General features: G+C 48.1%; 1 protein-coding gene across 2 annotated transcripts in view; it reads right to left on the bottom strand.

The window, feature by feature from the left end:
* LOC137420935 (G protein-coupled receptor kinase 5) overlaps nt 1-22,751 on the bottom strand; it is a 276,186-nt gene that overhangs the window by 55,438 nt on the left and 197,997 nt on the right. For both annotated transcript variants that reach the window (XM_078772160.1, XM_078772161.1), the window contains exons 4-7: nt 21,482-21,559; nt 20,608-20,707; nt 16,676-16,773; nt 282-341 (exon numbers count right to left, since the gene is read on the bottom strand). In XM_078772160.1, the coding sequence (XP_078628286.1) occupies nt 282-341; nt 16,676-16,773; nt 20,608-20,707; nt 21,482-21,559 (336 nt within the window). The remainder of the gene's footprint in view (nt 1-281; nt 342-16,675; nt 16,774-20,607; nt 20,708-21,481; nt 21,560-22,751) is intronic.

Genomic DNA, 22,751 nt, shown 5'->3' with positions numbered 1-22,751 from the left:
ACAAGGAAAACAAATTACAAAACAAAAAAAGGTCATCAATCTGTTGCAAGTTGTTGATATTGTTCCAAAACTATACTCGGTCTTAGGTTGTCACTTTGATAATCAAAGGTTGGGAATTGAAGGAGTTGCAACCATGGCATTTCCCTGCACACACATTGTGGCTAAGGGAGTGTTCAGCGTTAAAACGCATACAAACAGAAGCTTCAGACAGGAACGTCAAATGTACTTGCACAAGCCAATTCACATTCTTCAATACAGAGAGGATTTGTCACACGACTCACCTCCCCAAAACCTCCCTTTCCAAGCACACGGTACTGGCGGAACGTGTTTTTGGTCACAGGCTGCCTGGAAGGAGGGACATGAAGAACATTGCAGTTGTGTGGTCATGTCTGATGCAACGACAGTATTTACAAGTTCAACATGACCACCTTGGGCCTTGCATACCAGATTTGAAACAGACTAAAATGATAGTGTTTGTTTTTGACCACAATGATCACACGTCAATTTTACAACCAAACTTGGGTTAGGTGAGGTTTATACACAGTAAGCAAGGTACTCATCCCCAGTGATGGGAAAAGTTCAAGTTAATCTATCAATTTAAAGTATTTAATGGACTTTAAAAAGGTTAATTATGTTGCACTCCCAGTTTCACTCGGAGCCAAAGCTCTGAGCTACTTATACCGCCCACCACAAAATTGTGGTGCACCATCGGGTGGCGGAGGTTCAATATGTCTAAAAATATGGCAAAATATAGCTATTTTAAATTGTGTTACTTCAAGAAGATCTGTATTAAATCTACTTTAATTCAGATGTTCATGTTTATTTAAAAAAGATTACTGGAAGATTACTGGAAGGGACAATAAAGTGACTGACTGTATTGTATAAAGAAAAGTGAAATGAAAATGCAAAATAACCAATCAGCAGCTTTTCAAACAGCAGCTTTATATACATATATATATATATATATATGTTAAAAAAAAAAAAACAACCTTTAGAGGCCATTTTTCCCCACAAAGCGGGGGTTGGCCTTTTCCGGGCACCGTGGTTGTTGTTGTTTTTGTTGGTCCCCTTTTTGAAGCAATGTTTTACGGCCGGATGCCCTTCCTGCCGCCAACCCTTTTTGTCGCCTTTTACGACAAACAGGGAAATACCAGTGAACTGGTACTCAATTTGCCGACCTCGGAAGGATGACAGGCTGAGTCAACCCCCCTGGCGTTAATTCAGCGATCGACCGGGATTCAAACCCAGGATCCTAGGATCCTAAGCTGGCACCCTAGCCGCTAGCCCAACACCAGGCTTATACATACATACATACATACATACATACATACATACATACATACATACATACATATATATATATTTATATTGTTGCGGATATGGGATTTGGCCTCCATCCATATCCGCTGGTAAATATTCCCCTATTTCCCCAATACTTCCCAACTATCCCCAATCCCCCATTCCCTAGTCCCATTGTCTGTAAACAACACTCTGTAGAACCGACCTTCCCCTATTTCCCCCATTAAATGTCGCACCCAGGTTCACCGCATCTCACGTAGACAACTATAGGACATCTTGCTAGTTATTCTTAGTCTATGTCAGTTAAGGACTCGTTTCCATTAATTCTGACTCTTCATTGCACCAGAATGTGATTGTATGGCACCGTTAGAAAGTTTAGGACCTCCCAATACCTCCCCGCAGCTCTTCCTCATGGTACAACAATAACTACAACAACAGCGGCGGCGGCGCGGGGAGTGTGCGTCCTCACTCCGGCTTGGTTAGCCACCATTGAACATGTGCTCCGACGGGGTTACCACGCAGGGGCTCGCTGTCAGCCCCTCGTCAAGGGCGGAGCCCGGTAACCCCCCCGCACCCAATAGAAACGGCGGACCGATTCCATCAGGGGCGGAGACAACGAGCCGAGGGCGTGTCACTCCCCGCTGGACATGCGCAGGAAGAGGGAGGTGACGTCAGATGCGCCTCAGCTTGGAGAGAAAAGGACGCCACCTTCCGAGCGTGACAATACCTCCCCGCATCTCTGGACCGGACCGTGTGGATTCTGCCCCTGAGCCAAGGTGCACCTTGAGCTATCGACTGCCTGTCCTTCCCAGCCATCAATCCCCGTGTAAGTCAGTCTTGTCCCGTTTGTCTGTGGTCTGTCGGGATTAAGATAAGACTGTGTCTAAGTGCCCATCTTGCTGTGCTTTACCTCTTGCCGTGTAATCTAACCGTTTCTGCATCACCAATATTATATCCTCCTCCGGAGGTCTTGAGAACTGTACCCCTTGTGTCGTTGCATTTATCCCAGCCGTTGTGTCCTTTCCTTCATTGATTTAGCATAGCGCGATTTGGCCAACGTTCGAGTGGAATCGGGCGGGATAGGGTTCTAATCGGGGAGTAACTGTGCGGACGCGGTAATACCAAACCGCTCGGTAAACTAACATCTAATACCGCGTCTGTAACAATTGGTGTCAGGAGTGGGATTCGGACCTGGGACTAAATTTGTTAGGCCCAAATTTTGGAACACCAATTGTGTTATTAAGTAACAATTGGTGTCGAGGAGTGAGATCGGACCCGAAGCGCGCTTAAAGCGCTCAAAATTACAAGTGACCGAAATTTGATTGTGTTTTACAAAAATAAAAACCCGAATTTTGAAAGTCGCGCTATGGCGGATCAAGACGGCTGGGTTCCGGTAGAGGAGAGTGAGGCAGGGTCGATCCAGGACCAAATTGAGGGACATGAGGAGAGCGAAGCAGTGAGGGTGGCAGGTTCGCAAAATAGCGTCGTCGCGCACGAGGTTACGGGCGCGCAAAATGGCGCCTCGCACATGGCCACGGCGACCACGCCCGCGACCATAGTAGCGCCGCTGGTAGATTTGAACCTTTTTTAAATACAAATGAAGGCCCTTATGGCCCAGAATAGCGAGAAATTGAGGGAGGACATGGGGTCCAATAGCGAGAAAATGAGGGAGGACATGGGGTCCAATAGCGAGAAATTGAGGGAGGACATGGGGTCCAATAGCGAGAAAATGAGGGAGGACATGGGGGCCCAGATCGGAGGGTTAGGGAGTAGAATAGAGGGATTAGACAATAGATTAGGGGAAATACAGGAGGGGTTAATGGGGGTAGAAAACAGAATGGCCGCTCAAGAGAATCAAATGGAAGGGATGCAAAAGGGGTTAATGGGGGTAGAAAACAGAATGGCCGCTCAAGAGAATCAAATGGAAGGGATGCAACAGGGGTTAGAGGGGTTAGAAAACAGGATGGAAGGCAAATTGAGGGACATGAGGGACCAAGCGGAAAGGGAAGTTAAACAAATGGGGCAGCAGATAGAGGGGGTCAGAATGGGGGTAGAAATTAAATTGGATGCTCACAGGGAGGAAATGGAGCAGATGAGGGTGGCATCTGGGCAGGAGATGCAAGTGATGGGAGAAGAGATCAGAAGAGGTGTGAGTGAGGAGGTCGGAGGAGTGCGCGAGGAGGTGAGGCACTGTAAGGAGCGCATGGAGAAGGAGGTGAGAAAGGGGACTGTAAAATTGCAAGGTGGTATAGAGGAGTTGACGCTGGGGGTAGAACAACTGACAGTGGGACAAAAGGAGTTGGGGGACCAGGTAAAGAAGAACACAGCGGTAATAGAGGGTTTAAAATCGACACAGAAGGAGATGAAAAAGGACGTAGGGGTAATTAAAAAAGAGTGTCAGACGGTACATGAGGACCTGACGAGGAAAATGGACAAGGTGGTAGAGGTGATGAAGGTTAAAGAGCGGGAAGTGCGGGAGCACATAGAAAAAAATAAAGTGGAGTTAGAGGAAGAACTTAAAGGGGCGCACGAGGAGATGAAGGAGGTGAAGCAGAAATTAGAAGAAGTGGAAGAAGGGGTGAGCGAAATTAAGAAGCGACGGAGAGAGGATAAGAAAGAGATAAAGGAGGAAGTAAAAGAATTGGTCCAAAGTCTGTGTTCGGATCGTGATGATGTGCTCATTAACCGGATGAGGGATTCGCAGGTGATGGAGGAGAAGCGAAGAGAAAGAAGACCCGGTGTAAGTGGTGACCAATATGGTCATGCGTATGATGCGCCAGGTGATTTAATAAGCTTGGGGGTCGAGATAGACCCGGATGTTCGTGAGAGGCCAAGAGTGAGGTGTATGGCTGGTCCGGAGGGTATGGAACGAGAGGTGCGAGGTGTGGGTGAGCAAGGTTGTGGTGGGTGGTGGTATGGAATGGGTAGCGGGTTGCGGAAGTGTGACCCATGCATCGACACCAACAGGGGTAGTTGTTAGAGGGACAGGGGAGGCACGAGAGCCCCTTGGGGGTAATGTACTGTGGGGGCCCGGCCGGTTCGGCCCCGCGCTGACCCCGCAAGGGGCGACGCACGGGGTCCGGCAGGCGGGCAACGACTCGCATACGAGGTGGTCCCACAAGGTCCCACTCGCGCCGTATGACGGCAAGAGTGATCTACGCGCGTACCTGGCGCAGTTTGACTGTGTGTGTAAGGGCAACGGTTGGGGTGAGGACGAAGGTGGAGTACACCTGGTGGCCGCATTGCGCGGCGCGGCGGCGGAGGTGCTGACGGCATTACCAGCAGGTGCTCTCACCCTGCCAGCCCTCCGCGACGCCCTAATTAATCGATTCGGCATTGAACAGCAGAGCGAGCTTGTTAAAGCTCAGCTCGCGCTGCGAAAACGCAAGCCCCAGGAAGCCATCGGGGAACTTGCCCACGACATTCGCCGCGCAGTGGGGATCGCACATGCTAGCATGGCAGCGGATTCCCGGGAAAGCCTGGCGCTGGACCATTTTATCCAGGCCCTCCCGGATATTGAGCTCCGGCAACAGCTCGCCATGTGGCGCCCGCAGACTCTGAGCCAGGCGGCTGACGCTGCGGCCCGTTGGGAAGCAGCGAGGCCCCTGGCCCGGGGGAGCGAGCGTCACGCAATGGCGGTCCGCCAGGTGGGACCTCCGATGGAGGGCGGACCCCTTAGGGGGCCCGCCCCCGACGTGAGTCCTGACCTGGCGGGCATGGTCCGGAGGCTGGTGGACCAGCGCCTGGCGGGACCTGGACCATGGCAGGCGGCCCCGGAGGTGGCCCGCGGTGGACCACGAGCGGGTAATCCAATTCGGACCTTCAGGGGGGGAAATTTGGAATTCCGGAGACAAGCACCTTATCAGGTGAGGTGCTATACTTGCAACCGTCTGGGTCACCTGGCGCGGCACTGTCGAGCCACGCGCCGGGATGATCCCCGGCGGTTGAGGTCCTCAACTCCGCCCAGGGGGGAGCGGGTTAGCCGACCCCAGACACCCCCCCGCCAGACCCCGGGAAACTAGAAGGTGTCGGGCACGTAGGGCGGTGTTCGGCAGAAGAGGATGGAGGAGAGCCCTCATTGATGCGACAAGTCATTTATTGTGGCCAAATTGGAACCGGTAGCCTGACAATCAGATGCAAAATCGCCGGCGTGGGGGTAGACGCCGTAGTGGACACAGGAGCTAGCGCCACGATCATCAGCCCTGTGGTCCTTGATTCGAGCGCAGGTGGCTGGGATAAGATCCAGCGCCTGCAAAATTATAGTTTGCAACTTGCTACCGGGGTAACGGCCCCGATCATAGGGCGTGGTTCTGTGACCCTCAAGTTAGGGTCGGTAAGGAGGGAGATAGATGTTTGGGTGGCGGAGGTGTGCGACCCATGTTTAATAGGGTTGGATTTGTTGACTGCCAGCGGTTGTAAAATCGACTTGTGCCGGGGGATCCTGCAGGTGGGAGTAGAAGAGCTGCCGTTAGGGGGAGTGAGCACGGCCGAGAGAGCGGAGCTGGAGGCTTCCGAGGCCGTGACCATTCCCCCAAGGGCCGAGGCGATAGTGCCGGCCCGGTGGGCAGCTCGCCCAACATGGCAGGAGTCCTGCGGCCTGGTCGAACCGGTGGCAGCGCAGTCCATACCGGGTTTAATCGTGGGCCGCACCCTTGTAAAAACGGACGGACCGGTAGTGGCCGTCCGAGTAATAAATATAAGTACAGAACCACGCACTATAGTAAGGGGCACGAGGGTAGCTGGTTGCACCCCAGTTGAGGAAGTCGCGACAGTGAGGGGCGAGAACGTCCAGCCGAGCCGGCCCCGGGGGGAGCCTTCAATAAGAAGTAGGAATTGGCCCGATCCCATTTGCGAGATGGTAAATCGTAGTAGCGTAGAGTTGGGAGGTACCCAGAGGGAGGCCTTACACAAACTGGTTGGGTCCCATTTGGACCTCTTCTCCCTGTCCACCGAGGATATTGGACGTACGGGCCTGGTGAAACATCAGATCCACACCGGTGAGGCCCGGCCTATTCGTCAGGCCGCCCGACGGCTCCCTTGGAGCAAGAGGGCGGAAGCTGACGAGCAGGTTGAAAAAATGCTCGACGCAGGCGTGATCGAGCCCTCGGGAAGTCCTTGGATGTCACCTGTTGTGCTGGTCAAAAAGAAGGATGGGACCACGCGGTTCTGCGTGGACTATCGCCAGCTAAACAACGTGACACTCAAGGACTCATATCCCCTGCCAAGGATTGATGACACCCTCGATGCCGTTGCGGGCTCAAATTGGTTCTCAACTTTGGACCTCAAGAGTGGGTATTGGCAGGTGGAGATGGATAGGGCAGGGAAGGAGAAAACGGCATTCTCCACAGGTAAGGGACTGTATCAGTTTACTGTGATGCCGTTTGGTTTGTGTAACGCCCCCGCCACCTTTGAAAGATTGATGGAACATGTACTAGGCGGCATGCCATGGCAATCATGCCTGGTGTACCTGGATGACGTCCTAGTACATGCCAAAACGTTCCCCCAGGCAGTAGCTAATTTGGACCAGGTGTTCGGGTGCCTCAGACAGGCAGGGTTGAAGCTGAACCCGAGCAAGTGCACCTTGTTTGCCAAGGAGGTGGCCTATTTAGGCCACGTCATCGGTTGCGAGGGGGTAAAAACGGACCCAGACAAAATTAAAGCGGTAGAGGAGTGGCCCGCACCACGTACCATCAAAGAGGTGCGGGGATTTTTGGGACTCTGCTCCTACTACCGGCGCTTTGTGGCGAAATTTGCGGAGTTGGCCCGTCCCCTCCACCGGCTTACGGAGAAGGGGACGCGATTTAATTGGACACGGGAGTGCCACGAGGCCTTCCAAAAATTGAAGGGGTGTCTAACATCCGCACCCCTTCTAGCTTACCCCACTAGCAACGGGGCATTTACCCTGGACACGGATGCGAGCCAGGAAGGATTGGGCGCAGTTTTGTCTCAGACACAGGAGGGCGTGGAGAGAGTGATTGGTTACTATAGTCGGGCCTTAAGTAGGCCCGAGCGAAATTATTGCGTCACTCGCAAAGAGTTATTGGCTATGCTGGCTGCCATGAACCATTTCCACCCGTACTTGTACGGGCGGAAATTTTTGGTTAGAATTGACCATTCCTCCTTGCAATGGCTCCTTCGGTTCAAGGAACCAGAGGGCCAAATTGCAAGGTGGTTGGAAAAGTTGCAGCAGTACGATTTTGATGTGGCCCATAGGGCCGGGAAGGCCCATGGTAATGCGGACGCACTCTCTCGGCGTCCTTGTCTGGGGGAAAACTGCAAATTTTGTGCGAGACACGAGGAGAGGGAACAATTGGGCGATTCGGACCCGACCCTCGTTGTCCGGGCAACCCGGGTGAGAGGGCCAATTTTGCCACTAACCGCAGATGAGGAATTCGGAACTTTGGCATGGAGCACGGCCCAGCAGGAGGATCCTGTCCTGGGGCCAGTGTTCAATTGGGTCAAATTGGGGCAAAGACCAAAGGGGGAAGAGGTCACCCCCCTCGGGGCGCAGGCCAAGGCATATTGGGCTCAGTGGAAAACCCTGGAATTGAAGGATAACATCTTGTATCGCAAGTGGGTGGAGGTTCCCTCTGATAAAACTTCCTGGCTGGTGGTAGTCCCAAATAAATTTAAGACCGATATATTGCAACAGGTGCATGGTACCCGCCCCGGCGGCCATTTGGGCAGGACAAAGACGACATCGCAGGTACGCCGGAGGTTTTATTGGGTGAATATGGGGCGCGACATACAGGACTGGTGTCGGAGATGCGACGCCTGTACTGCCAAAAAGGGACCAGCACGGAGGATGAGGGCCCCCCTTCAATTACACCAGGTGGGGGCCCCCCTAGAGCGGGTGGCCATGGATATCCTAGGCCCACTACCCCGCACCCGCCTAGGTAATAAGTACATCCTCGTTGTGATGGACTACTTCACCAAGTGGCCGGAGGCCTACTCCCTCCCCAACCAAGAAGCAGGGGTGGTAGCGCAGGCCTTCGTGGAAGGATTTGTGTGCCGGCATGGGATTCCACAGGAGTTGCACACCGACCAGGGACGAAATTTTGAGAGCAAATTGCTAAAAGATGTGTGCAGTCTCCTGTCAATTCGGAAAACCAGAACAACGCCTTTAAGACCTCAATCTGACGGGATGGTGGAAAGATTCAACCGAACTTTAATCCAACAACTGGCACTGTTCACCGCCACCCGTCAGGATGACTGGGACGAACATCTCCCTTATTTGCTCATGGCCTACCGAACCAGCCAGCACGGGGCCACCGCATGCAGTCCAGCGTTGCTTATGTATGGGCGGGAGTTACGGGCTCCCGCCGACTTGCTATGCGGTCCCGTGCCAGACACAGTGGTTAACCCGCCGAGGGAGGGGTACGCACGTCACCTAGAGGAAGGCATGGAGCTAGTCCATGCCTTCGCCCGCCGCCAACTCCATCTGGCGGGGGAAAAGATGAAGCGCAGGTACGACCACCGGAGCCAGGGGAGTCAGTACACTCCGGGGATGAAGATTTGGTTCTTCAATCCCCGGAGGAGGAAGGGTAGGTGTCCGAAACTCACCTCTCCCTGGCAAGGCCCGGGGGTCGTCCTGTCGCAAGTCTTTGACGTGGTAGTAAAAATCAAAATGGGGCCACGAGCCCTCCCTCGGATCGTCCACGCCGACCGGATAAGGCCTTACACCGGCGAGCAGGCGCCCCCGTGGATTGCCTCGGCTTTAGATGCCGAGGCGGGACCCAGTACCTCTGAATAAGGGGGGCTTATTAGTGCCAGAGGACTGGGGGATTGATGAGCGATGGGCCCGGTGGGTAAGGGTGGCATCCCTGCCACCCTTCCCATATGGGGCAAATGCACTATAGTTTATGGGGTGTATGGCAGTGAAAACTAGCCCGGGTGGGTTAGGTTATATTGTTAGGGATCTAGCGAAGATGACATTAGGTAACGTTAAGATTAGTTAGTGACTGATACCTGTAGTGGGGACGCAGGTAGTTTAGTGTGGATGATAATGACGAGGGAGCGCAATAGTTTAAAGGGACGACTGGGAAGCGCAAGTTTCAGAGGGGAGTAGTTAGATGAGATGATGCTGAGTGAGAACTGGACAGGTGTGTGGAGCAGTGTATGAGTAGTGAGTGTGTGGATCAGCGCGAATGCGCTTGGGGAGAGAAGGGTGCAGGTGGCACCAGGTGTGAGAGCACAGGTGTGCAAGTACAGGTGTGTGGAATACATGGAGTATTGGAATGAGTGGTGTGGAGAGAGTTGGAGTAAGTGGTACGGAGTGGTGTGCATGGTGCGAAGGTGTGAATGGGGGAAGAGTGGACCCCTTTTCACGAGTACCCGGGGAGGGTAGTTTAAAGAATAGTTAGAAGGTATAGGTAAATTGTGGTTGGATATTGGCATTTGTGGTGCGGTTGCAGAATGGTATTGTGGATGGGTGCATTAGTGTTGTGGAAATGGCTGGGCGTGTAGCCTGTTAGTGTGTGTAGTTGGTTTGGGCACTCCACCACTGTGAGGATGTCGGCCAGGTGAGGCCGCAGGTGGGCTCTGGGAGCCGTTAGTGTCAGTGGGTGCCTGAGGATCCCGGGTGTGGATCGGGCAGCCCGTGCCAGAGAGGGCACTGAGGGGGTGAGAGTGCGAGAGGGCCTTCCCCAGTTAGTTAGGTTAGGGTGAGGAGCAGGTAAGCTCGGGTGGCAACTACGGTGGTGGAGGTGTGCAGGTGGGTAGACCTGCTGGGAGAGCTACACGTCACAGCCCAGAAATGGTGCGAGGGCACCGGGAGATGAATCGGGGGAGTGAGACCCCAAATTGAGAGGCACCACAGATTGGCCAATGGGAATTGGTTTTTAGAACCCATAGTGTAAGTGGGCCAATGGTTTGGCAGGAGAAAGACCCCGGGTAATGTAAAGTTGTTAAAGTCATTTAGGAAATAGTTAGGATTGATGAACCTGTCGCACCATACGCAGCCACTTACCTGAGGTGATGATGATGACTCCACACCTGTGTTTTCTTTGTTCTGTGTGCAGGAAATGAGAATTGCTGTTGGATTTGTGAGACGCATCACGACGTGGATTGGGGTGATTTTGAGACATTGGGGTGATTCCATCTCTCCCTCCTTAGGAGGGACTGATGATGAATTGGTGATGGCAAATTTTGATGTTGAATTGGAGATGGCAAATTTTGATGAGAGTTGGAAATGGCAAATTTGATTGGTTAGGAGGGAGAGAAGACGAATTTGGTTTATGGGAGGAACGGGGAAGACAGTAGGGACGGTTGTTGATGTGTAAAGTAGATGTTTATGGGTAGTGTTGTGTTTTGTAGATACAGTAAGGGGTAAGGGAGGGGCAATGTAGGTTACCTGGTGGGGGGGGGGGGCGTACGGTAGGAACGTACCTGTCTCACCTGGTTCCCATGTGCCCCCAGTGTGCATCACCTTGTATTGCGTGCACTTTTGCGCCCTTACCACCTTACTCACTTGTCTTCTTCTTTTGTCTCCCACCTACGAGGATCTGGCTTTGGGGCAGAGAGAGAGGAGAGAGAGGTGCTGGCTCCGCAGTTGTGGGCCTGTACTTTCGCTGCTTGCTGCCTGGATCGATACACCATATGGACCGCAATTTTTGTGGCCGCCCACCATGGACCGCAGTTCTTTTGCGGGCAAGCACCACCCGTTGATGGACCTCTGGGTCAACGTGGCACCTATGCCATAGAGGTGAACCACTATAGTTGGCCCCCTGACGGCCACAATTTAGAAATGGACGCGGTTGGCGCCTTTCTTTATTTCTAGGGAAGCCAGAACACCAAGTGGGCTCCAAGGCAAGACCAGCGGCAGAACATCGGCCGGCTGCGACACCACCGGTGATCATTGAACACTTTATTGGTGCACCGGATGGTGCTGACTGTATGAATAAGGGTGGTGCTTTTGGTGCTTGGATGGGGTGCTCTGCACATTATTAAAGGCCGTAAGGCCACAGGGCACTCGTGGGTTGGTGTATCGATGCTGGCATGCGTGCTCTCTCTATGCATAACATCTGCATGTGTTCCTCCAAAAACAGGTCCTGGATCGTAGTGTAAATATCAGTGTAGTCTTGTGTAAATAATGCTCCCTACCGGCTGTATGTTTAGTTTGAGGATTCTTTCCGCGATTCGGTTATCCTGTGGGTGTGTTTCTGTGAGGAGAAGGGTGCAACGTCGCAGGGGGACATATTTACTTATTTGTGAACATCTGTAAAACTGTCGCACTCAGGGTTGAGTTAATAGTAGAGGGAACTACATCTGAGTGCCACACCAACGTAGGTAAAAATTTATCGGGTCGGGGCGCCCCGAGGTAGAGAAGGGTGCAATGTTGCGGATATGGGATTTGGCCTCCATCCATATCCGCTTGTAAATATTCCCCTATTTCCCCAATACTTCCCAACTATCCCCAATCCCCCATTCCCTAGTCCCATTGTCTGTAAACAACACTCTGTAGAACCGACCTTCCCCTATTTCCCCCATTAAATGTCGCACCCAGGTTCACCGCATCTCACGTAGACAACTATAGGACATCTTGCTAGTTATTCTTAGTCTATGTCAGTTAAGGACTCGTTTCCATTAATTCTGACTCTTCGTTGCACCAGAATGTGATTGTATGGCACCGTTAGAAAGTTTAGGACCTCCCAATACCTCCCCGCAGCTCTTCCTCATGGTACAACAATAACTACAACAACAGCGGCGGCGGCGCGGGGAGTGTGCGTCCTCACTCCGGCTTGGTTAGCCGCCATTGAACATGTGCTCCGATGGGGTTACCACGCAGGGGCTCGCTGTCAGCCCCTCGTCAAGGGCGGAGCCCGGTAACCCCCCCGCACCCAATAGAAACGGCGGACCGATTCCATCAGGGGCGGAGACAACGAGCCGAGGGCGTGTCACTCCCCGCTGGACATGCGCAGGAAGAGGGAGGTGACGTCAGATGCGCCTCAGCTTGGAGAGAAAAGGACGCCACCTTCCGAGCGCGACAATACCTCCCCGCATCTCTGGACCGGACCGTGTGGATTCTGCCCCTGAGCCAAGGTGCACCTTGAGCTATCGACTGCCTGTCCTTCCCAGCCATCAATCCCCGTGTAAGTCAGTCTTGTCCCGTTTGTCTGTGGTCTGTCGGGATTAAGATAAGACTGTGTCTAAGTGCCCATCTTGCTGTGCTTTACCTCTTGCCGTGTAATCTAACCGTTTCTGCATCACCAATATTATATCCTCCTCCGGAGGTCTTGAGAACTGTACCCCTTGTGTCGTTGCATTTATCCCAGTCGTTGTGTCCTTTCCTTCATTGATTTAGCATAGCGCGATTTGGCCAACGTTCGAGTGGAATCGGGCGGGATAGGGTTCTAATCGGGGAGTAACTGTGCGGACGCGGTAATACCAAACCGCTCGGTAAACTAACATCTAATACCGCGTCTGTAACAATATATATATATACATATATATATACACACACACACATACATATATACAGTCATGTGAAAAAGTAAGTACACCCCATGTAAAGTTTTGACTTTTTCAACATATTTCAACATACAGCGATTTGATCTTCATTTCAACAATATTGATAAATAAAGGTGATATGACACAACAAATATCATGAAACATTTACATTTTGTAGTACATTGTATAATTTAAATAAACATAAATGCAAATTTCGCATGTGGAAAAAGTAAGTACACCCTTGGCTCTAATAGGTGGTATTGCCCCCTTTGGCAGAAACAATCTCAAGTAGGCATTTCTTATAACTGTCTACCAGTCTCTGACATCGACTGGGAGAAATTTTTGACCACTCCTCCATGCAGAATTATTTCAGCTGTGCGATGTTTGAGGGGTTTCTTGCATGCACAGCTCGTTTCAAATCCCCCCACAACATCTCGATGGGATTTAGATCCGGGCTTTGGACTTGGCCATTCCAGAACCCTCCATTTCTTTCTTTTCAGCCATTCCTTGGTGGATTTACTGCTATGTTTAGGGTCATTGTCATGTTGCAAGGTCCACCTTCGGTTGAGCTTCAACTTTCCGACAGATGGCCTCACATTATCCTCAAGCACCCTCTGGTACAATGAAGAATTCATAGTGGATTATATAATGGTGAGCTGCCCAGGCCCTGATGCAGCAAAGCTGCCCCAAACCATAATATTTCCACCACCATGCTTTACAGTTGGTATCAGGTTCTTGTGGTCAAATGCAGTCTTTGGTTTTCGCCAAACATGTCTTCTGGTACTGTGGCCAAATAGCTCTACCTTTGACTCATCTGTCCAGAGCACATTGTTCCAGAAGTGCTGGTCTTTGCCTCGGTGTTCATTGGCAAACTTTAGTCTTGCCCTGATGTTCTTTCTGGACAGCAAAGGTTTCCTCCTGGCACACCTCCCATGTAGATTAAATTTGTGCAGCCTTTCTCTAATAGTGGACTCGTGCACTTTGACATCAACAGTGGCAAGAGCTACCTGTAGGTCCCGTGATGACATTCTGGGGTTCTTAGAGACTTCTTTCAGCATCTTGCGGTCTGCTCTTGGGCTGAACTTGCTGTGGCGGCCTGGCCTGAACAAGTTGGCAGTTGTTTGGAATCTTCTCCACTTGTAGATGATCTTCCGGACATTCGAATGATTGATTTCAAATTGTATGGAGATCTTTTTAAATCCCTTCCCAGTCTCGTAGGCATCTATAACCTTCTTTCTGAAGGCCTCAGAGAGCTATTTTGATCTCGGCATGGTGACGCCGCACACTTCAACAACAAAGAGCAAACCAAACTAAATGTCTGAGGTTTAAATAAGACAGGTTCCTCCAAGATCCTCTCTGACGATGTTCTAATCATTTGCACCTAAGCTGGTGCACATGATTCTAATTTTAGGTATTTGAAGTAGTCATAAATGTAGGCGTGTACTTGCTTTTCCCACATGCGAAATTTGCATTTATGTTTATTTAAATTAGACAATGGACTACAAAATGTAAATGTTTCATGATATTTGTTATTTTATATCACCTTTATTTATCAATATTGTTGAAATGAAGATCAAATAGCTGTATGTTGAAATATCTTGAAAAAGTCAAAACTTTACATGGGGTGTACTTACTTTTTCACGTGACTGTACATATACAGGGTGTTTCAAAAAGAGTGATACTCCATTAAACGTTTATTTAAAAAGAAAGACACACCAAACATTTCTTGAAAGCTTATGACGTGGTATTTTCTATCACCGATTGCTACTGCAGTAAGTCACTGCTATAATTAGTGAGAGCCCAAGGTCTGAAATAGGCATTTAGGCAAAATCCTCGTAATTGACGTTCCCGATGTGTGCATCTCCGCAGTTGAGACAGGCATTGATCATGACTCCAAAGTTCTTTCCAACTTTCTTGTGGGTCTCATGTGGCACTGCCTGGAGGGAGTCTGACACCTTCTGCTTCAGATCATCCAGTGTGGCAGGGCGGTTGACGTAGACAGGCAGTTTCTGAAGAGCTGCTGCAGGAAAGTGATGGTGTCACCAGCTATATGCAGGGGTGCACCATCCTGCATAAACCAGGTCATGCTGAGCTGGTTTGGGGTGACCTTTTGGGCTAGATCATGATGGAACTTCTGGAGCACGGCCCGGTAGCGCTCACCATTGATCGTCACCGTCCTGCTATTGTCATTCTCAAACCAGTAAGGCCCTATCATTCACCATCTGGCATTGAAGGTGCAGAAGCATGTGACCTTAGGCTCTTTCAGGTACCTCTCAGTGATCTCCTCAGGTGGTTCTGCCGGCCAAAAAATGTTGTGGTTGTTGATTTAGTCTCATACCACAGGACTGATGTCCTGTGCTCCACTGTCAATGCATAGTTGAGCTACGGAGCTATAAATCCAAGGAACAAATACCACGAAAACACAACCAAACCCTGAAGAGGAAAACGGTATAGGTCAAAAAAGAAAGAAATGGCAGGAAGTCAAAGTTGTATCAATCTTTTTGAAACACCCTGAATATATATATAATATATATATATATATATATATATATATATATATATACTGTATGTATGTATATATATATATATATATATATATATATATATATATATATATATATATATATAATGGTATCTGTAATCTGGTTCTCCAACCTAATGAGCGGACAACATGACGTCATCGCCATGCACGTCCGCCTTGCCTGCAAAGTTCCAGAGGAACCATCTAGCAGTGCGTCATTACGGATTATAAATACAGATACTGTCACAAGTGCATGCAAAACTCACAGTTACCGACCTGGTTCGCCCTTGTTGGGGCTTCATCAGGGCAACGCAGTGAGGCTTTCCATACACTTGTAACTCTGTGACCCTTTCGGTTTTTATATCAGTCACTATGCGACCTTCATATCATCAGTGGAGAACCGCCAGCAAGGTGTCCCATACAGCTGCTGCTGCACCTTGCTGGGAGCGATACGCACCGCCTGCCACGCGGTGACGTTATCTCTGGTATCCACTCATCATATGGAGTCGACCTGGTTGCGGTTGGGAGTTACTAATAATGGTTGCTGGCGGTTCTCCACTGATGATATGAAGGTCGCATAGTGACTGATATAAAAACCGAAAGGGTCACAGAGTTACAAGTGTATGGAAAGCCTCACTGCGTTGCCCTGATGAAGCCCCAACAAGGGCGAAACCAGGTCGGTAACTGTGAGTTTTGCATGCACTTGTGACAGTATCTGTATTTATAATCCGTAATGACGCACTGCTAGATGGTTCCTCTGGAACTTTGCAGGCAAGGCGGACGTGCATGGCGATGACGTCATGTTGTCCGCTCATTAGGTTGGAGAACCAGATTACAGATACCATTATTAGTAACTCCCAACCGCAACCAGGTCGACTCCATATGATGAGTGGATACCAGAGATAACGTCACCGCGTGCAGGCGGTGCGTATCGCTCCCAGCAAGGTGCAGCAGCAGCTGTATGGGACACCTTGCTGGCGGTTCTCCACTGATGATATGAAGGTCGCATAGTGACTGATATATCTATTTATCTATATCTATATATATATATATATATATATCTATATATATATATCTATATATATATATCTATATATATATATATCTATATATATATATCTATATATATATATCTATATATATATATCTATATATATATATCTATATATATATCTATATATATATATATATATATATATATATATATATATATATATATATATAATATATATATATACATACATACATACATATATATATATATACATACATATATATATATATACATACTATATATATATATACATATATATATATATACATATATATATATATATACATATATATATAATATATATATATATATATGATGATGGCATGAGTTTAAATCGCAGCAGCAAACATCACTTGCCTTTCCAACCATTTCCACTGAAGGAAGCGCAAGAAGTACATAGATTCTTGGTAGTCAGAAAAAGGCTCTTCACTCAAATACTCATGGACAGCCTGAAAAAAAGAAATACAGCAGTCGGACCTCAACATTTGCGGTCCAAACATTCGCAGGTTCTACGTATTCACGGTTCATAACCTCACCTGCTTCTACATTCTCACCAAAAAAGTGAGGTGGAACAGACGCAATCTGGATCCGTCATACAGAGGGAATTTAAAAATCAGATATATATGCACATATATACACACACACACACACACACACACACACACACACACACACACACACACACACACACACACACACACACACACACACACACACACACACACAACACACACACACACAAATATATCAAGACTTGTCTCTATATCCACCACCGCTGATATTAATTCAGACTAGGAATTCTTCTACAGAACCTGCTCTGTCTTATGCACAGATTCATCCCATCTCTTCAATTATATGACCCATCCTCCTGCTCTTGGTACTCTGAATCCTGTGGTGAGGCAGTTGCTTTCAAGCAACTTGCATTCTGTCCTGGAAAGCAAATCCAACTGAAGACAACCTCAGGTCCACAAAGCTCACAACAAGTGTGTCTACTCTCTGGAGAGCCAGACAACATAATCTGTCCAATCTCAAGAATGAGCTCTCAAACTTGTCTCCCTCCTCTAAAACCTGGTGGCAACCTCGTCAAGACTTGCATCCTCTGACCTCTCCATGCTTTGTCGCCCTCAGGTATGTGCAGGCGCATGCAGAACACCAGCAAACCCCTCTGAGTTAAACTTCTTAAATCCAGAACCACTGCTCACCTATCATGTATTCCCTTTTTCCCAAACCTCTGGAACCACCTTCCATTCACTCTTCAAACCATTGTTTCCTCCAGGTCTTCAAGACAGCTGTTCGCCACCATCTCAAGTCATCCCCCATACTAGTCAGGTTCACTATGTTTTTTCGTTCAAATTTTGGTAGATGAGCAAAAACTATACATTTTTGGAATATTCAGAGCATGAGGAATCCAAAAATTAATGTTTACATTTGCGTAGACACCTTTGCGAAAATGACCCTCAGGACAGTGATGAAGATCTGTAAAAGCATATTCCTGAACGGTATAGACACCTCGTAGATCCTGTGTATAGGACTTATAGTTCAATCTGATACTACCTATAACTTCCTATAACAACCTATAACTTCAAAGGACTTGCAATATCATGTATTATGTAATACAGTTATATCACAAATATAAAGACAATGGTTTTCAATTACCTTTGTTTGTTGCTTTTCTATAATCCCGAGCACTATTTTGAGGCCTTTATTGGATTCCTTGACCCAGAAAACATAGGATTAGCATATTTAATTAGTCTCTAGGTTGACTAGAAGCCGAGATCGCGCAAAATATGTATTTTATGGCGGCCATTTCAAAATCCAAAATGGCGGCCATGCAGGTGTCTGTGCAAATGCCAACATTGATTTTCAGATTCTCCATGCTCTGAAGATTCCAAAAATGTACAGGTTTGCTAATCCCAAAATTTGAAAGAAATTATATTTGTTAACATAGTGAACCTGACTATCTTCATCACTGTCCTGAGTGTCATTTTCGCAAAGGTGTCTACGCAAATGTAAACATTAATTTTTGGATTCCTCATGCTCTGAATATTCCAAAAATGTATAGTTTGCTAATCTACCAAAATTTTGAACGAAATTATATTTGTTAACATAGTGAACCTGACTATACAAAATCATGGTCCTATCTACACCTGTTAAGCCACTTTCACAACCTCTCTCAATTCTCTTCACCCTCTCTTTTGCTCAAGGTCATCTGCCATCTGCTTGGAAATCAGCCAACATTACCGCTTTACACAAGAAAGGTGCAAAAACAGATCCTTGCAACTACAGACCAATCAGCCTGCTCGCATTAATCAGCAAGGTCATGAATCGATCATCACTTCTGACATCAATCCTTCCTCTTCTCCAATGGCTTGATCTCAGATTATCAATTTGGATTCAGACCAGGTCATTCTACTCTGGGCATGCTGCTTCTGCTGTCTCAACAATGGATGGAGGTCCTCAATGCCAAACAGGAAATCAGAGCCGTCTCCCTTGACATATCTCATGCCTTCGATATGGTCTAGCACCCCGCTCTGCTCACCAAACTCTCCTTGTATGGTATCCATGGAAACCTCCATGCATGGCTTGCAGACTTCCTTTCTGGTCATAGTCGACGTGTGGCCCTGAATGGGTTTCTCTCATCTACCCTTCCTGTTCAGGCTGGAGTTCCCCAAGGCAGTGTGCTGGCCCTGTGCTTTTTCTGGTCTTCATCAATGATCTCTCCGATTCTCTGGAAAATCCTCTTCTATCTCTTTGCTGATGACTCCACTCTCTGCTGCTCCATACCTCAACCCTCAGATCGGCAGTCTGCAGCCTCCTCACTCTTTGCAAACCTGGACAAAATCACAAACTGGTCAAACAAGTGGAACATGTCTTTCAATCCTGACAAATCTCACACTTTCACTTTGTCTCTCCGAAAGCCTGTCTGGACAACCGTCCCATCTACTTTCTGAACAATCCTCTCCAAGAAGTTCTGTCGCTCAAGCTTTTGGGTCCCACTATCTGCCATGATCTTTCCTGGGAAAACCACATTTTCAAGCTGCCTCCAAAGCCAGTCGCCGACTGGGCATCCTCGACCTTGATCGACGTCCCTGTTCTCTTCTGTTGTTGTGCTTGTGTGCTTGCCTATCTCTCCCACTCTTGTCTCCCGCTCCTAATCATTGCATGTTTTATGCGTCTGTGCATGTTTTTCATGTTCAATAAGTTAGCTCTTACACGAGCCTCGATTCTGAAAAAAACAAAAAAAAAACCCATTCAAACAATGCCCCCCATTTGCGGATTCGACATTTGTGGCATTTTCCAGGAACGTATCCACCGTGAATGGCGGGGTCCGACTGTATATATAAATGCTCAGTTAGCAAAAGTGCCTATTATATAAGCATATGTGAAAGTTATGGTATTGGATTTCTTCTCCTAGTTTTGCAGACTCTCCCATATCAAAGTTTTCCGGAAGCGTTGCTGAGGAAATGATAAGTGCTGCACTTTTTCAGTGTCAAAGTCATCATTTCGTTAATTTAAAACCCATGGGTATTCAAATATGGGGTTACAAGGGCCACAAGTCAAAAGCAATCACTATTGGTCAAGACAAGTAAGTGTGAGCATTCCCATTGATTAAATTGTGTTCACATTTAATAGATGTCATAATCATGCGAGCTCGTTTAGCATTTTCATCTGAGCAATTGCTTTTGATGTTGGGACACTTGGTACTGATTGTTATGTACCATACTCGTTCCAGAATGTCGGTGCTGCCGAAGCAGTTTCTTGGCAAGGGTTATACTTGGTGGTTTGGCATTGCCTTCCCAGCAGTGGTTAGGGCAGGAATTATGGAATTTGTTCATGGTGCCGGCAATAGCTCGCCTACTCTTCGCAAAGGACACTGTGGGATCTTTAACGACCATCAACTATTGCCGGCAGACCTGACGCCCAGTTTAATACCCATCCTCGGGACAGCACACACACATTGACGCCTCGCCCCATCAGTGAAAAAGCAGGATAACATTTTATAGTTGGGCCGAGAATCAAAACTAGGCTAGACAGCTTAGAGGTGAGTGTGCGTACCTCAGGGCCTTGTCAGCCCAGGACACTCAGGATTGTCTCCTAATGTCCTCGTACTGCATGCAATCCAAATAGTCAGCTCCTCTATGAGCAAGAGCTCACTTTATATATTTTTAAAAAACAACTAAAAATTAGGGGCCATTAAAGTCATGAGGATTCGTATTTCAAAGGGGCAAGACTTGCCATGATGGACCATGTTTTCCCTCAACATCCGGCTGCTTGCTTACTTACTTTTTGCACTCGCTGAACAGTTCCTTGGAAGGACTGCTCTGCAGACTCTCACTACACTGTAGCACAAGTTCTTGAGGGATGCAGGGAACAAGCTCTTCAGCCTGTATGGCACCAGCGTACGTCGTACATGCATAAACAAAAACAAAAAAACCCCGTAAATGCATCAAAAGAATTTTTAAAAACTCAAATAAACTCTCCCATTCCAAAAAATATTGTGCATTCATTCAATGAACGGTTGTTGCAGTCTCATGCGACATTAGAACAAAAATATGAAAAAAAAACTAAGCATGAAGAAAACGCCACATGTTGGTGGTTGTGGCAGGAAGCAAATGTCAAGCGCCAAATCACCTAGCAACGATTCCACCGATGAAGAAAATGGCAGGAAACATCTGCCCACAGAACTACAGAATCGCTCCACTCACCACAGGAGAATGGCAACAGCAAAACACAGAGTAGCTTTAGGTAATCGGCTTAAGGTAAACAGCAAAATGTCCTACTCTGAGATGAACAAAAAACTATTTTCATGTACCATTGCTGTAATACACAAACGGTTTCTTTGAAATAGACAAAACGTTTCAATGTTCTACCGCTACGGTTTATGAAGCATCTCAAAGATCAGGAAGCAGTTACAATGTGGCAGAAACGTGTGCCCGCATATCTGTCAGCCATTACAATATTAGACAGCGTCGGCTTTTTATATTGGTTTGGCGCACTTGCTGAACACCGAGCATTTCCCCCGGGGAGCCAGGCCAAACCGAGGCTTTAAATATCCAATAATGCGAATTGGACATAGTGAAAAGTTGAGAAAACACAAATCTAATCAAGCGAGCGCTTATAAAACACAAGGCCAAACCATCACCGTGCAAGCAACCCACCTCTGGCTCAAGGTATTTATTGATGATCTCCTTGGCTCTCTCTGCCCTTTTCTCATCCGGTGTTACTTCATACTCATCCTGGAGTGAACACACCAAAGGTCCGTCTGTAAGCTCGATGCACAAAGACAGGCACGCTTAAGCTTCCATCGTCACATTGTTCAACGAAGATGTTTCTGTGCAAGTAGTCCCAATCTGCCGTGGTTCCCAAAATGTCTCCGAAATAGGTCGTGCAACAAGTGCACGCATATTTAGCATAGTAATGGCCAACCATGGCTTATCGGTATTGCTCAAACTCTCTCCTGGAACGATGGGCACCAGAGGGTGCTAGCAAGTTGTTGAAGAATCGCCAAGAAAGCATTGGCCGCTCACGAAAGTGCGTACTTCTGGAACACATAGCCTGCCTGATAAGGCTTCACCTCACTCACAGGACTGACAGGATGGCCTCGAGGTACGCACACTCGCCTCTGGGCTGTCTAGCCTGGGTTTGAATCTGACCCAGCTATAAACTGCCATCCTTATGTTTCACGGGCATGGTGGTTCACCAATGTGTGCCGTCCCTTGGATGGACATTAAACGGGCTGGCTTCCTGTCTGCCAGCATTCGTTGATGGACGTTAAAGATCCCATGGTGTTTTTCCTGAAGAGTACACGAGCTATCGCAGGCACCATAATCCAAATTCATGCCCTAACCAGCAGAGGGCATTGCATCAGCGGCACAACTGCACCCTCATCCAATGATGCTGCCCCACAGCCTTGTGCTGTGTATGAACGAATAAGACGTTCTAACAGGGCACTCAGAATCAAAAACGCCGTGAAGCAGCAACCTTTCTTTATTCCATTCCCTTTGTTGGCCAAATATTTAGTGGAAATGTGATGACGATTAAGATGGAAAAAATAAACCACATTTCAAACACTATTCGAAATAAACCACATTTGGACCACATTTCCATGTTAAAGCGGACACATCTTAAAACAGGCGGAATGGTGCACGCTTGGACAATCTTGTGAGTCACGAAGGGCATTCGCCGATGTAGTCCTCAGTTGGCGGTTAAGACTGAGCTGCAAACGGCTTTATAATTCGAAAGCTACTTCTCCCTTTTTATTAGTGACGTAACAGACAGAGCAAGTGCAGACTTGCACAAGCAACCACTAAAAGTGTCGGACAATTAAAAAGCTATAAAGACTGTAAAAAAAGTTCTTCTATGAGACTCGACTGCACCGGTGGTAATACGAGGACGAAGAGCTACCCAATGAGTAATTCCGTTGTTCGT

Source organism: Myxine glutinosa, chromosome 2, assembly GCF_964187855.1.
Source record: "Myxine glutinosa chromosome 2, kmMyxGlut1.1, whole genome shotgun sequence".
NCBI lineage: Eukaryota > Metazoa > Chordata > Myxini > Myxiniformes > Myxinidae > Myxine > Myxine glutinosa.
Note: the sequence above shows the minus strand (reverse complement) of the source record. Positions and strands in the feature narration are given on the sequence as shown.